At 51.2% G+C, this 15,480-nt stretch overlaps 3 protein-coding genes across 3 annotated transcripts; 2 read left to right on the forward strand and 1 right to left on the reverse strand.

The window, feature by feature from the left end:
* Positions 1-3,456: 3,456 nt before the first annotated feature.
* ASPACDRAFT_1886086 (metallophosphatase domain-containing protein) lies at positions 3,457-4,587 on the forward strand (the record flags this gene model as incomplete). Its single annotated transcript, XM_020198412.1, has 1 exon — positions 3,457-4,587. The coding sequence occupies exon 1, from the start codon at positions 3,508-3,510 to the stop codon at positions 4,585-4,587; it is 1,080 nt and encodes a 359-aa protein (XP_020059410.1). The 5' UTR covers positions 3,457-3,507.
* Positions 4,588-5,238: 651 nt separating this feature from the next.
* hmg1 (HMG-CoA reductase) lies at positions 5,239-9,423 on the reverse strand. Its single transcript, XM_020195746.1, has 4 exons — positions 8,906-9,423; positions 8,479-8,844; positions 6,094-8,414; positions 5,239-6,044 (listed from the first exon to the last, which is right to left on the reverse strand). Exons 1-4 carry the CDS (start codon positions 9,245-9,247, stop codon positions 5,705-5,707), a joined length of 3,369 nt encoding a protein of 1,122 aa, XP_020059411.1. The 5' UTR covers positions 9,248-9,423; the 3' UTR covers positions 5,239-5,704.
* Positions 9,424-13,732: 4,309 nt separating this feature from the next.
* On the forward strand, positions 13,733-14,788 carry ASPACDRAFT_40391 (uncharacterized protein; the record flags this gene model as incomplete). Its single annotated transcript, XM_020200743.1, has 1 exon — positions 13,733-14,788. The coding sequence occupies one exon, from the start codon at positions 13,733-13,735 to the stop codon at positions 14,786-14,788; it is 1,056 nt and encodes a 351-aa protein (XP_020059412.1).
* Between the last annotated feature and the right edge of the window lie 692 nt (positions 14,789-15,480).

The raw sequence follows: 15,480 nt of genomic DNA on the forward strand, positions 1-15,480 counted from the left end.
GGGGGGGGAAGGGAAAGTAGTTTCTCGGCCAAGTCGGCACGGGCACCAATAATGGAGAAGAGACGACCAGCAAAGATGAAGTAAACACTGAGAACAGGAAAGGTTGGATTAGGATCAGATTAAAGCTGGCCAAATTAAGCCACCGGGGAAAAAGTCGCAGCCACCAGGAGGAACCTTGGAAAACAGCCTCAAGGAGAAATAGTCCATGGGTGGAGTGGGAAAAAGAGTGGTAAGAGTGAAATTAGCAGTAAGTGAATGGAGGTTGAGCCACCGAAAGAAAGAAAGTGGACTGAACTTAGTCTAGCCGGAAGATTAATGACTGCGGCAAAGCAAAAGAAGCACCAGCCCAGCCGCAGGTGTTTTTATTTACGAATACGGAGGATACTCAATAGGTAATAATGGGTACTCCGTAAGGTACCACAAAAAGGGGTATCGTATGGTTCAGTCCACAATGTCTGCCTAGCTCTTGAGCTGTGCACTCCTACCGGTACTTCAGTAGCAGTCCGATCTCAATTCCGACTGCTCCGTCGTTGTGACAGGCACAGACTCTTTTCCTACCTCTCTCTCTCCTCCGTCTCAATCCCTCCTTTGCAAGTTGAACAAGTCAGAAATGATGCGGAGTAGCTGCTCGACTGTCTCAGATTGACCCCGGATAGACCAGATAGACACCCGCCAGACTGATAAGAGTTCCCGATCGTCTGTTTACTACTGGTCCTCCTCCCTCTATAAGTGTGGTGCAGTACAGTCTGAGTACTGTACTTCGAACGCGGCGTCAACACTCCAGGTGCAGAGGCGATCATTTCCAGTCACATCCTCGACTAAAAATAAATGCTTCATCATCCCAGCTAATGTAGGTACGAAACTACGAATACTCCGTAGTGCGTCCGTCCAGGAATTCATATTGAACTCCACTCCTCCGCCCGGAACTGATCGATCAGTTCTGAACTAACGCACACCGTGTGGCGGTGGCTGCTCCCAGCACCTGCCGAACAGGCACTGCATAATTCATGGCACACCCATCCAGTAGGTAACTTATACATTCACCCACCCACCCATCAACCTCTTCGCTACCAACCCCTTAGACTCTACAGAAACAAAACAAGCATTTCCTGCCCCCTTCTCCCTCCCATCAATGCCAAAACCCACCCTCTTGAGGCTGGAGTCTCTTTCCCTCCAGGGATGATCAGTGACAAGCCCAGTGTCGATAAAAAGGAAAAAAAACTGGCCAGCCCCCAACGTGCGCTTCACTTCAAGCCCCAAAGGGGGGAGGGGAGGGAGCACAAGCACCACTTTTGCAACCGGCTCTCCACCTGCCCATCCGTCCATCTGGTCGAGACTTTTCGCTGCTAAGTTAGTTCAGGAGGTACGACTAACTTTCGTTGTTACTTGTTGGCCTGCCGAGATTGCGAGTCCCGCGCACGTTCGAATTCGTTTGGGGTCCAGAACCCAGAACCCAATGCGCCCTTCAGAGCTTGGATCGGCTTATCCTAGGTCTGTGTTTTTTTTTCCTTCTGTCTTCTTTGTGGTCGTATGGGTAAGGATGGCAAAAACTGTTCATGCGTCGAAGAAAACAAGAAGACAGTGGATTAAGTCTATGGTCATTAGGTTTGAGCTATTGCTTGGGATCTTGGATTGCGATTGGTGTACTGTTTCTGAGTGATTATTGCTCACTAAGGTAAGTACCTAGGCTTGAAGGTTACGGTACTTACTTACTTTTTCTCTTTCCACCCCCCTAAGCTTAGGGCGTAGGCAGCATCTCAGGGGGCGGCCGCCAATTCGTAGCGTGGAGACTCCACAGTCTATGTATAACCGGTTGGCACAGAAGGCTAGAAGGTTCTACCTCCGACTAACTTCCGTGCAGTTTGATTGTGACTTCAACAATACTCCGTAGCATTGTAACGGTAGGCAACAAGAACGCATACTCATCTCGTTGGACTCGATATTCATTCTCCTTGACTTATCCAAAATGGTCTCCATCAGTCTTCGGCAGTCAGCTGCCGAGCCATGGGCTTTCCGGACGGCAAACAAACGTCAACCGGTTTCCAGGCCCAAGAGACGACACTACAACTATTGTTGAGGGAATCACTCTCTTGATACGGTCGGATGTTATGGATAGAGGAGGATCCCGTTTGTTGGGGAAAGTGTGAAATACAGCAAGTGAAGAACGCTGTGCAGAGTGCATTACACGATTTCTGACATTAAACTTCGTTGGCCGTAGCTCTCTCAAAGGCGACGAGAGGCAATTTCTGGTGTTGAGTATCAATGAAGCCAGCCCATACATTATTACTTGCTGAGGCTTGATATGTCCCACCAATTCTATGAGCTGTAGTATCTTATATGAGCCTGTATGGGACTTTAGTTGACTGAACCATAGTAGTTCTCAAAAGGCGACGGAAGTAATCGATTTCTCTACACTTTAATTAAATCATGCACAATATGACATCGGTGATCTATGAATTTTTGTAGACCATCTTGAAATTGATTCCATAGAGACGTATTCTCGGTAGAAGACTCATACTTCTTTGTGATGCAGAGTCAAGTTCTAGGAACAATCTTGATGGCTGAAATCCTCTAATCAAGGATGTTTCTTTCATATGGAACAACCCTCAATCCTGCTTGGGATATACTCCACTTATCTATCTTCTAAGCGTGCCCCACACAGCATGTATCGGAACTATGTTACTAGATCTCCAGTACAAACGACATAAGAAGCAGCTCCTTACATTGTTTTCTGCTTCTCCCTTCATCATGGTTTGTATCCTAATGAAAGCTTCCTGGGTAGCTTGTTTGAGTGGAAAATAGCAGACTGCTGTCGAGGTAGGAGCAACTCGGACTTAATGCATTCACAATATCTCTGTATACAGGAACTGAATCCGGAGGAAAGAGCAATGGACAAAACAGTGCTTTAGGAAGGCGTCTACAACCGTCCAGGAAAACAACCTCGCGTTCCCTCGCATAGCCGTGGGTTTGCTAGAATCAACATCATAAAGAATACCATATATCATTGTATGATATTTCGACACGCTCATTCTTGTCGACCGATCGAGTCCGCCCCCAGACCCTCCCCAGCCTCGCTCGCAATATACTCCAGTGAGTTCACTTGGCTTCTGCGTGAAGCAGTTGTTGTTCGCTATCCTTAGCGAATGATGCTCGTTAATTCTTGGAGGAGGGGACGGCGGGGACTTTCTCTCCTTTGTACAAATTATTCTTCTAAAATATTCTTATATAAGTATTCTGTATATTATCGTCGAATACAACATCTGGATCATCATGACTGACCTGCCCACACATCCACCGTAGCACGTACTTGTGGTGTAGTGTTGGAATACAGATCCGTGTATTGCAACATGATTAGGGCATACTTACCCTTGTGACTCCAAGATCTTCTTTGACATCCTCTTCTCTCGTTCTTCGTTCCTCATTCCTCATTCGTCGTCTTCTTCCTCTTGTCATCGATCAAACTATTCCTCGAATCATCAAGTACTAGAACTATCCTTCACAGCCAACATGGAACCTTCCATCCCATCCAGCATCAAAACCCGCTTCCTCATCCTCTCCGACACCCACGGCCACGAGCTCCCCGAAGAGTGCTACACCCAGCACCACGCCGACGTAGTGATCCACTGCGGCGACCTGACCGACAGCTCCTACCTGACCGAATTCCGCACCACGATCCAGCTCCTCCAGAAGCTCCACGCGCCCCTCAAGCTGGTCATCCCCGGCAACCACGACTTCACCCTGGACACCCCGACCTTCCAACAGAAAGTCAAATCCAGCGGCCTCGACCACAGAGAAGACGACCGCCGCCTCGTGCGGCAAGTCTACGGGGACTACGGGGAAGTCCGCAGGAAGCTCTTCACCGACGACCTCCAGCAAACCAGCGGAATCACCCTGCTCGACGAAGGCATCCATGTCTTCCGCCTGGCCAACGGCGCGCGGCTGACCGTCTACGCCAGCCCGTACACCCCCTCGCTCGGCGGCGACTGGGGCTTCCAATACCACCCGGACACGAGCCACGAGTTCCAGCTCGACAGCAGCGGCAGCAGCAGCAGCAATCAAATCGATGTGGTCATCACCCACGGCCCGCCGCGCGGGATCATGGATTACACTACTAGTGCTACGCATGGGTGCGGACGCCGCGCCGGCTGCCCCGACCTGTTCAAGGCCATCGCCCGCGCCCGACCCCGAATGCATTGCTTTGGACACATCCACGAAGGGTGGGGGGCGATGGTCGCGCACTGGCGGCCGCCGCCGCCAGAAACCCGCCCTCATCCTCAAGATCGAAGTCAGGATGGTGTGACCACCACCCGAAACGAGCCATCGCACTTCACGGCCATCGACCACGGCCGATCGACCATCCTCAGTAAGCTTGCGCGGCTGGATCAACATCCAGGGAAGCAGACGGCCCCGGCGGTCATGGAAACAAGCCACTGCACGGGGGACCCGATCCCGTTAACCCACCCTGGGGGCGGGGAGCAGACGTTGTTCGTGAATGCCGCCGTGCAAGGCTGCAGCGAGGACTTTCCCACGCACCCGTTATGGCAAATCGATCTTGAGCTGCCGACGCCGCGTGCGGCTGCTATTTGAGAAAAGCAAGAGCCCTTAAAAAAAAAAACGAAATAAAAAAAGACGAGAATACGCTGTGGAAGGATCATGTTCCCCCTGTGTACAGTACCTACTGGCAGTACCGACCACAACGAACATAATGAAATTATTGAAAATACCGTGGAACACGTCACCGAGGCTTGCAAGCATGATTTCACATACACGAAGATGCCGTCCTGGAACTTGCCTCATCTAGAACCCATCCTTCGTCAGAACGTGCAGCAAGCACCCCCCTTCGTGTCGCCTCTTGAGTCCATCTTCCCTACGTGCTGTCGGGCAGGAGCCCTTCGTCAGCTGGTTTCAGTGGGCTCTTTCTGTGCCTCTTCAACAAGACTGTCAAGAGGTGGCGGGTCGGGCTGGATATTCCGCCTTAGGGAAGCGGTGCAGTTCAAATTAGGAGCATACTTCGTAGGCTTCTCGTGGAACCCAGATTCGGAAGCTTCACAGAGTGCCGGTGTCCATTCATCCATTCCACAAAGAATGCGTTGTATCTAGTATAGCGACAGTGGCATGTCAATAGAAGAACCTACAACTTGAGCGCGCCTTCAATCATCCTTTGCCTTAAAAGGCGCGACTTACGGCTATGAGCATGATGGCAATGAAATCTGGTAACAGAAATAAATTTCATCACATGCCACATGCATTGAACCTCCCCAGTTCTGTACGCAAAAAAAAAACAGGTGACATTGCGTCATCATATTGTAACTACAGTCAGGTAGCTGTATAGGTTGTGCAATACATGCGAATGAACTCATCATTCGCTTTTCTTCTTCTCCGTCTATCAACAGACCTGTCTTCACAACCAAAGTAAACTCCTCCTCTCAATTAGAAAAAAACCGACATGATGTGCAGAATGCCCGGATAAAATACCAGTGCGTATGCAGGTAGTAAATGTATGAGTCGTAAAAAAAGCCCGTCGGCGGAAGGGGGAAATGGCCAGAATTATCCCAACTAAATCATGGGCCAGATAGCCAGAACGGTGTCGTATGCAGAAGAAGACGGGCGAGCAGGTGTCTGAGGAGCGCGGGGGCGAGATTCTGCTCAGTGGCAGGAGGATTGGGGGACATGCAATTCATAAGGCAACCGAGCGCATGGGACTTCACTTCGACGAGGTCATAGTGAGGCCTCGGGTAGCACCAACGGCAGCAGAAACAGGAGTGGCCGAGCGGGTCGGGGCAGCGCTACGGTTGTGCGCCATGTGCGCCCGGACAAGATGGCCGGCAGCCAGGGCAGAGCACAAGCTCAGCTCACCAGCAAGCACAGCCGCGCCGACAATACGCGCCAGCTGGCGGGCGTTGTCGCCGGGGTTGGTCGGGTGGGAGCCACGCACGCCGAGGAGGTCCAGCATGGCGGACTGTCCCTCGAGGATTGTGCCACCACCAATAGTTCCGACTTCGATGGAAGGCATCGACACAGCGATCTGAAGGTTGCCGTTGAAACTACAAAAGATTAGCATCATATGTTAAGACTTTGAGGGTGTCGACTCACTTTCTCATGGTAGTGATACAGCTGCTGCTTTCCACGTTCTGGGCAGGATCTTGACCGGTAGCAAGGAAAATCGCAGTAACGATGTTGGATGCATGGGCGTTGAAGCCGCCAATACTTCCAGCCATGGCACTTCCGATCAAGTTCTTGCTGGTGTTCAGCTCAACGAGGGCATCGACATCACTCTTCAACACATTCCGGACAACATCGCCAGGAATGATAGCCTCGGCCACGATAGACTTTCCACGGCCGTCAACCCAGTTGATAGCAGCCGCCTTCTTGTCCGTACAGAAGTTACCCGAAACAGAGATCGTAGCCATGTCGTCAAAGCCACACTCAGTAGCCATGACATTGAGTGCCTTCTCGACACCCTTCGAGATCATGTTCATACCCATGGCATCACCTGTCGTCGTCTTGAACCGAATGTACAGATAAGTACCAGCAAGGGCAGTCTTCATGTGCTGCAGTCTGGCGAAGCGGCTAGTGGAGTTGAAAGCAGTAGTCATAACGCGCTGGCCTTCCTCTGAATCCAACCAAACCTTGGCGGCTGCGGCTCGGGCAAGAGTAGGGAAACCGACACAAGGACCACGGGTCATACCGTCACCAGTCAGTACAGTCACCGCACCACCACCAGCGTTGATAGCCTTAGCACCTCGACTGGTACTAGCCACCAGGACACCTTCGGTTGTCGCCATAGGAATAAAATAGTTTTGACCGTCAATGAGCATGGGACCAGCAACACCGAGGGGCAAAGGCAGATAACCGATGACGTTCTCGCAGCAAGCTCCATGAACCAGGGTGTAGTTGTAATCCTTGTAGGGGAGCTTGGAGGCCTCCAAAGAGCCACTGAACTCAGAGGTGGTAGCAGTCCTGGCCACGACAGATCGACGGATCTTGACTGCGCGAGTGAAAGCGTCACGGCGGCTCATAAGATCTTCATTTTCCATGGTCTTTTCCAAAGCGTAACCGGGAATCTTGCCCTTCAGGGAGAGGTCCACGAGTTCCTCATCCGATAGGAAGGCAGCTCTCTTCTCCTTCAGGAAAAGCTCGCATTCTTCGGCGCTCCTCGTGGGACCATCCTGGTTGTTCAGGTCGATCTTGGGGTATACCTTGGGCTTCGGGGCTTCCATCTTGGGTGCAGCTTCGGGCTCCTTGATGCTCCATCTGGCCGCGTTGAAGAGATATCCATTCAGAATGATGCTCAAAGTCAGGGCAGCGATGATCCACTTGCTGATAACCGGGTCCTCAATGCTCTTCAGAAGGCTTTCGATAACACGTCCACCAACAGCATCAAGGAACTGGTCGGTGTACTCGATCTCAAATCCTGCGCTCTCCCCGAGCGCAGCATAGTGGACAGAGGGATACTCCAATTTGTACTTGATGGGAGGAATAACTGTCACGACAGTCTCCTGCATCTGGCTCTTGGCGGCGACATAGATGGAATCCAGACCATTCTCAGCGACCTTGAATGGGTCAATGGGGGTGGGAGCCAGAACATTGGAAACGCGCGACAGAAGGGGAATGCTAGCGGAATCCCGGAAAGGGATAGCCGTCAAATTCACCACATTGATCAAGATGAAACCGCCAACCATCAGAATCTTGAAGAGACGGACGTTGCTGGACTTGAATTTCTTGCCAAAGATGCTGGTCTCGCTGTTACCATTGTACTCCGATCCAGCTCTCGGCCAGTCATTGTTGGAAGCCACGTTCTCGGCAACACGCTGCGTAATCCCATCTTCCTCGAGAGCCTTGCGAAGCGCAACATGGCGTCTAATACGGGTGATTTCAAGTTTGATGCAGAGAATCGTAGTGTAGAAGGTGAACAACAAGAGGCAGTCGAAAAACAGGATCCAAGCAGCCAGGAAGCAGAACTGCCTCAGGCCACCCTGAACGCCAGAAGCCGCACCAGCAGCAAGGATGGCAATCTCAATGCAATAATCGCGAACGATTTCGAAACCCTGCTCCTTGATCGCAGTCTGGATAGAATCCTGGATGGATCTGGGGTTGTTGCCAGCCCGGGCGCCTTGCTTCCTATCCACGGAAGCGCTCAAGACAGCTCGGGTAAGGATGATCGACTTCTCAAATCCAATGGTCACCACAAGGAATGGAAGGCCCTCAGACAGCAGGAGCATATTGATAGGGACTCCAAGCTTTGTGGTTACCAAAAGTCCGAACAAGAAGGCAAAAGCACCAGAGAAAAGCACGGTGGTAGCCAACCAGAAGTTCGATCCCAGACGGCGCATGGAGAAGAAAAGGGAAACAAAGCTGAGGTGCATAGAGAGGTAACCCAAGGTCATAATGACGATATCAATGGTCTCAGCATGCTAAAGACAATTAGCAAACAAGTCACTGGGCTGGTTGCGCTGGTTGCATTTTGTGAGGAAATACCTTGATCAGATCAACGAATGAGTTCCATGCGTCTGCGAACCACAGCTTGAGGGCTCCAGTCGAGCCATAAGCCGGGCCACGAGCTGCCCTCATAATCCATTTCTTCTGCTCTCCTTCTTCCGCGACAGCTGAAGGTTCGGGGATTTCTTGCACGGCCTTCAGGAAATCGGAGACCTGCTCGAAAGGAAGAGTGAACACGAGAGACGAGTCATGGGAGAAAGGCGAGAACAGGTTGGGTGTATGGGGAACCCGATGGGCAGATGTGTTCGCAGGAATTGGGACCTCGTCGACTAGAGGGGCAGTCGACACCGACTTAGAAACCGAGTCGGGGAAGATAAATGTAGCCAGTGCCATGTGCTGAGCGGACTATCGGACCGAAAGGATCAGCGCATGAACAAGCACATAGGTCGATCAAGCAGATACTTACCTCAGAGTCTTGGAAGGTCGGAGCATCCTCAACTTGCCACTTCCACGAGGTACTCTCTCCCAGGCGCAAATTCCTACTGCCTCTAAGAAGAGTGTCCACATCGACCTGACCGGGTACATTGCGCGGGTTCTTGAACGAGTCGAAAAGGCTTCCCTCCAGCAGACCAACATAGGTTGTGCTGGCCAGAAGAGCAATTACAACGATGGTGTGAATCGGGTGAAGGCAGGCACGGCGGGAGATAAACTGTAGACCGCTGGTGACTTGACGCTTGAGCCATCCGGGCTCAGCATCGCGATCTTCCTCTGTCGTACGCGACTTGCGAGGAATCAATGTCGAAGCCATGATTGCTTATGATAGTTGGACAATTGAGTCCAAAGAAGCGGTGTGGACCGGGTGTTAAAGGAGAAGTTAGTCGGGAGGGCGATGGTCCACGCGTTGAGAATCCGCCAAAGAGTGCCCCCGTACGTATCGCACTAGCACACGCGAACGATGATCTGAATTTTTAAATCTGAACGAACACCTCCTCAAGAGTCAATGGCATGGGATTGAGGAGTGAGAGTGGTCGTTGCTTATCGGGTCTTAAAAAAAAAAGGAATGCGATGAGCTTTGCGATCGGTGGAGGGCAAGTAAGGGCGGAAGAGGGGTCGGAGTGGCTTTACCTGACAGCAAAACGTCCAAAGTCCAACCTCTGCGTTGGGCTGAAATCACGATCCCAAGCAACTTCTTGAGGTTTTTTTCTTACCCCTTCTGGGACTTCTTGACTCGATCACGGGCCCCTGAAAGAAGCAAGGGTGGGAGTACTCCCACTAGGCAGCCACAGAGGCGGTGGGATTAAGTAAATCCGCGAGTTTTGCCGCTGAACCAAGCCACAGGTTCGGCCAACAAAGACAGCCAATCGATGGCACTGCGGGAATACGGACCGCAGCAGTGCCAAGGTCGCTCAAAAGTACACCGGTCGCGTTGGGATACAACCGACAATTCACTTATCGGACTACACCACAAGATCAATGGATCTGATAGTAGGTGATACAGTGAATATAGAAGGTGTAGAAAGAGAGGAAGGGGAAGGGTGAAAGAGAAATGAGCGGAGAGAAATGAGAAGTGAGGAAGGGGAGAGAGAAGGGGGGCAACCCAGAATAAAGAAGAATTGGGAACAATAGCGACTACCGGGACAAATTCCAATGGAGATAACCCAATCGAGACTAGTACAAATTGATAGTGGTTTTTTGGTTTCCCTTTTTCCGCTTTTTCTTTTTTTCTTTTTCCCTTTTTTTCCTTTACGAGAGGACTCCGTACTTAACTTACTTCTAGTTTAGTCTGTGGTCACATACTCCGCTTATCGGGAGGAAGCCGCAACAATAAATCCCAACGTGGAGGATGCACAAATGATGCCAGCTGCAAGTCTGCAAAGTAGGGTTGGTTAGCGTTGTTCTGAGATCAGCATTTCACAGATTCTGCAGCCGCTTGCAGACTAACCTTGCATGTTCAATGTTGGATGGTGTATCTGCAGTGTGCATGTGCAGTACATGATACATGGGTAGTATGTGAGTGCGAGCGAGCCTTTGCCCAATCTCACCGAAGGAGCAGAAGGCTTCCAAACCTTAGTGATCAGAAAACAGTCTAATAAGCAAAATAAGATACGGAGCACCGTACAATAACCTGCCCTACTTACAGCCACTTTTTTTCCTTCAAGAAAACCCGAGCCCGAAGGAAAGGGTATCCATGTGGCCAGCTCCCGTTATACGGTTATAGACCATCATTGGATCTCTGCTCAACCCTAAGAGCCACTTCTCTACTGGTCGGCAGATCAGACAAGGCATTCAGCACTCGTAGTAAGACGGCGGCTCTCGTGAAATCCAAACACTTTAGCCAAGCAGCGACATGCGGGCCAAAAAGCGACCCGCATGTCAGGCCAACCTCTTTTCTAGATCTCGGCTTTCTTGCACTCTGCCGCAGTTAGACAAGCGGTCGAAATGTAAGAGACTGGGGAGAGCTTTTTTGGTATCCGAGTGAAGCTGAACACCCCCAAACACATCGGTATCACAAACGTCATCAGAGAAATACGGATTGTGGTACTGGTTGGTGATACCTACTAACCATGGACCACATTTGGTCTGATCATGATGACTTCAAGGAAGTTAAGCAGCAAAGCACCCTGGCCACTACCACTACCACCACCATCACCACCACTACCAGATTATCTCTCCGATTGTCCATGCCAGCAGCGTACAACATCGCATGCATTATGCTTCTGATCCTGTTGGTTGTAATGGTGGCAAGGACAATCCTGGTTCCAGCAGAGAGCAATCACACACAATCCAGTCTAGTCTAGTCTAGTCGTGATATTATTATTCAATGCGTTAGGTAATTTCCAAGCTCCCTCCCCCCTCCATCCCCATTCCGTCCTTTGGTGGTTAATTGGCATCCCGCTTTCGAAAGCCGTAGTAGACCAAAACCCCTCCATCTGATAAAAATTCCAAGACTGCATCCGTAGCCCGATATTCCCTCAGTCTGTCGGGGTGGGGATAGAATGGTGGAAACCGGGACCGTCGGTGGCCACTGAAGAACTGCGATTCATCGGAGATAACACAGCCTACCCACCCTTTTTCATCTAATCAATCTCTTCATCTCTTCTGGCGAAGAGGGGGGGGGGAAAGGATCCCCATCTGTCTCACATACGGTTGCTTTGGGTTTAGGCCTGACCTAAATTTCTCTGTGCGCTTCGGTGAAATCGTGGCAGACAGACAGAAAAAAAGTCCTGTCAGAAACGTTGTTGTATGCTGACCGTCAGAACGTCTTGCAAACCCGAGCAAGGTTGATCCCCCCCCTCAGGCAACAGAGAAAAAACAAGACGAAAACAAAAACTCCCCGGTAGATAGTCCGGAAATCGGCAGGGGAAAAAACCAGTTCAGCTGCGGGTCTGGCACTCTTGACACGTAACGAGCTTGGACCCGGATGAGATCATGGAACAAGTCGCTACGTACCTGGGTATTTTCTCAGGGCAGTATGGTAATTTAAGCTGTTGATCTAATGTCATGACATGAGTGACTTTCATGTCGGTCTCGCAAGTCGCAATGTTGGATGTACGGTTAATGCGTGTTCGGGGGTCGGGTTTTCCCCTGAGGACCGATAATCAATTGATGGGTACTCACTATCTTAGTTGGGCGATGGAACCACGGCGACGCTGTGATTTTGTTTGATCCAGAGACGAGACGAAGGTGAAGTGGGGGGCCTTTCCAATGCCAAGGAAGAACAATGTGAGGTCGGTGAGTTGGTGACTTGGTCGACCCGAGTAATCTCAGCCCCTTGACCAGACAGGTAGATTTTCCAGAAGTCCGTCAATGAATTGTGTCACGTCTAGTAGGTACAGTACTGTATGTACAGAGTACACTTCTATAGGTATGAATAAGGTGGTTAATTAGGTAGTTAACTCGTAGCATTGGGCGGGCGGGAGGATCTGCTCATAGAAAGGGTTTGTTGTCAGTCCCATGCATGAGCCGCAGTGCTTCAAACCCTTCTTATCTGCATCTTGGACTTTACAGTCATATAAAATTACTATCAATTTTCATAGAACATTCTTCAGCGAGACTAATCAAGCTTCATGCACATAGCTCACGGAATATCACCGTCATGCCCGCCCGGGTAAGTTTCTGCTTTTCAGATCTACTCTTCCCAGCCGTTCAGGAATCTGCTAGGGCTGGCAAGGGCGGGACGCGGCCATGTTTCAACACTCACTCCTCAGGCGCCTAAAACATAAACATGCGACGCCTGGCTGAGGTAAATGTCTACCCGGCTGGTCGCTGAACACCAATGCGTGCCAAATCCACACTTCCAGCAAGCTAGACAGCTTTCTCATAGGTCGGGAGGGGATACATCGCTGAGCTACCCAAAGTAAACACTAACAGCCCTAGCTGCTCGAGTGTGCCGTGAATGGGGCTGGATCAAAGGACTGCTGCATCGTCTGCAACTCTGCAACAACGGGTTCAACCGTGAGGGCGAGTGCCTGTCAGTGAGAGATTATATTCTAGCCCAGGTTAGGCGCCGTTGCTAATTTCAGACCTCAGTGTCGCAAATCCATCAACACCTGATCCGATCTGATCGTCTTTCTTCTTCATGCCCTTTGCCCCCCCTTCCGCGCTAGACGTCGAAGACGAGACGAATCATGTCTGTCGCGTTTCTCCGGATCACCCAGGGCCAAAAAAGCTTGGTAGCGCTTCCAAGGGGATCGATTGGTCCTGCGATGCTCATCAAGGATCTATTCCGGTCATGATCATGTTACTGCATTGTCCCGGAGCGCCTACAGAAACGAGCCTCTCATGACTGACGCAGCTTGGCCGAATTTCCTCATTCTCTTTCGTTTCAAACGACTGGATTGTATTGGACAGCTGCTTTGACTCCTAATTTCTTTTGGGGAGTGAATTTGATCATAAGGCCCCGGAGGGCGACAATATCTGTAACCGGCACTCTCCTTCAATGTTATTGTTAACATCCAATGACTCCCGTTTCCTTTGTGTTTGTTTTATTGTATGCTGTGATTCTCCGCTAGATAGCCATTGTCCATCGCGATCAGTTTATTGTCTTTGAGTGGAACACTCCAGCGAGCTGGACGACAAGAGAAGATACATAAAACCCTTCTTGTCACAATGAGGCTATAAATTATGTATGAATCACCCCTGCCCTCTACAAACCACCATTGCATCCACTGACCACACACAGAAACCAACCACCAAGTTTTCTTGATAGACAACCCCGCTGGCCGGTGTCTCAACTTGCTATTCCTCACAAGAACAACAATTTAACGAAGCGTTCAGAAACAAAGACGCAATCATGCTCTTCATCCGTGGCACGGGATTGGGGGGGCTACTGCTCGCCCTGGGCTTGTCGACTGCGAACGCACACTCCTGGGTAGAACAACTGACGGTCATCGCGCCAAATGGAACCTTCGTCGGAGCAACTGGCTACCCCCGCGGCAATGTCCAGCGGACCGCCTCTGGCTTCAGCGATACCGATATGACGTATCTTATCCCTCCCAACGGCCGGGCCAATCAAAGCGAGATCCTTCCCACCGACAAGATGTGCAAGGACAGCCAGCAGTTGTACCAACAGACTGAAGGAAACCCCCGACTGCAGGCCAGCGCGGGCGCGGCCATCGCTCTTCGCTTCCAGGAAAACGGCCATGTGACCCTTCCCGGGACGCAGCCGGGGAAGCCCCCGAACCGGGGCACGGTATACGTGTACGGGACCACCGAGCCCAAGGCAGACGAGAAGCTCCTGGACGTCCACCGCGTCTGGAACCGCGACGGCACGGGGGGCGACCGACGAGGCGTGCTTCTTTCGGAACAGAACTTCGATGACGGCCGGTGCTACCAGATCAACTCCGGGAATATCTCCGAGCATCGCCAGGCCGAGTTTCCTCACGTGGCCGACCAGACCATGGGCGCCGATCTGTGGTGTCAGCAGGATATCGCGCTACCCGCGAATGCGCCGTCCGGCAAGCCGTATACCATGTATTGGGTTTGGGACTGGCCGACTGCGCCTGGTGTGACGGACACGCTGCCCAACGGCAAGCAGGAGATCTACACCACCTGCATCGACGTGGATGTTGTGGACAGTGCTGCGACGCATACGTACGTCAAGGCTGGAGCTGCAGATTATGTGGAAGACCAACCTTTGGATAGGGCCTCGATCCCATCGCAATTTGCTGAGATCATGGGTTCTCGTCCAGCCGTGGGTGGTGAATCCAGCCAGCCTGTGCCATCGCCATCCTCGACAGCGCCAGCCTCCGCATCATCCCAGCCAGCCTGCACACCGTCCGAGCCAGCCTCCAAGACCACCTTCTTGACGATCTATAAGACCATTTATCCAAGCAGTACACCGGTTTGAGTGTGCTATTCTTGACTTCGGGGCCTTGCTTTTGCACAAGTATGCTCTCCCTTGCATATTCCGGGAGGAGAGAGCGATCGAGAGTCGAGCATGAGACCCCCTGAAGGTCATGGTAGATCGGACAATTGTGACCTGTTGAAGGCCATTCTTTCTTTATTGTTCCTGCTGCTCGGCTGGCTGAGCAACACGAGCACGATCGCTTGGTGCTATCTTAGTTTCCTTGATTCGATCAATAGACAATTTAACCTTTATGAATTTTGTTCTCTTTGAAGATCTCCTTCTAAGTAAATTCGTACAAGAATGTGGTATTATCGTGGGTATTTAGTCTGGCGGTAGCGTAGCACCATAAGGCTGGAATGTTACAAGATGTAGCCAGAGGGAGAAAGAGAACCGCCAAGAATTCCCGCTGGCGTACGCTGGCATACCGCTCGAACTTGGCCTTTGCTGTAGGGGGGCGTTGTGTTGGATGTGCTGGCTGTGCATAGGTAGATATGTTTGTAGCGATGGTGATGGTGTGGTATGTAGGTAGGCAGGTACTGTATGTACTGTGACTCAAAGAAGGAGGAAGGAAGCAAGGATGAAACCTGAGGCAGTGTATTCCAAACAGTGATCGCCTGAGGCATCATTGACCTGAAACACGCTAAGCCACGCGTGGACTGTCACGTGCTTACCGGCGAGTCTTCACTCTTCAC

The sequence above is a fragment of the Aspergillus aculeatus genome, assembly GCF_001890905.1.
Source record: "Aspergillus aculeatus ATCC 16872 unplaced genomic scaffold ASPACscaffold_3, whole genome shotgun sequence".
NCBI lineage: Eukaryota > Fungi > Ascomycota > Eurotiomycetes > Eurotiales > Aspergillaceae > Aspergillus > Aspergillus aculeatus.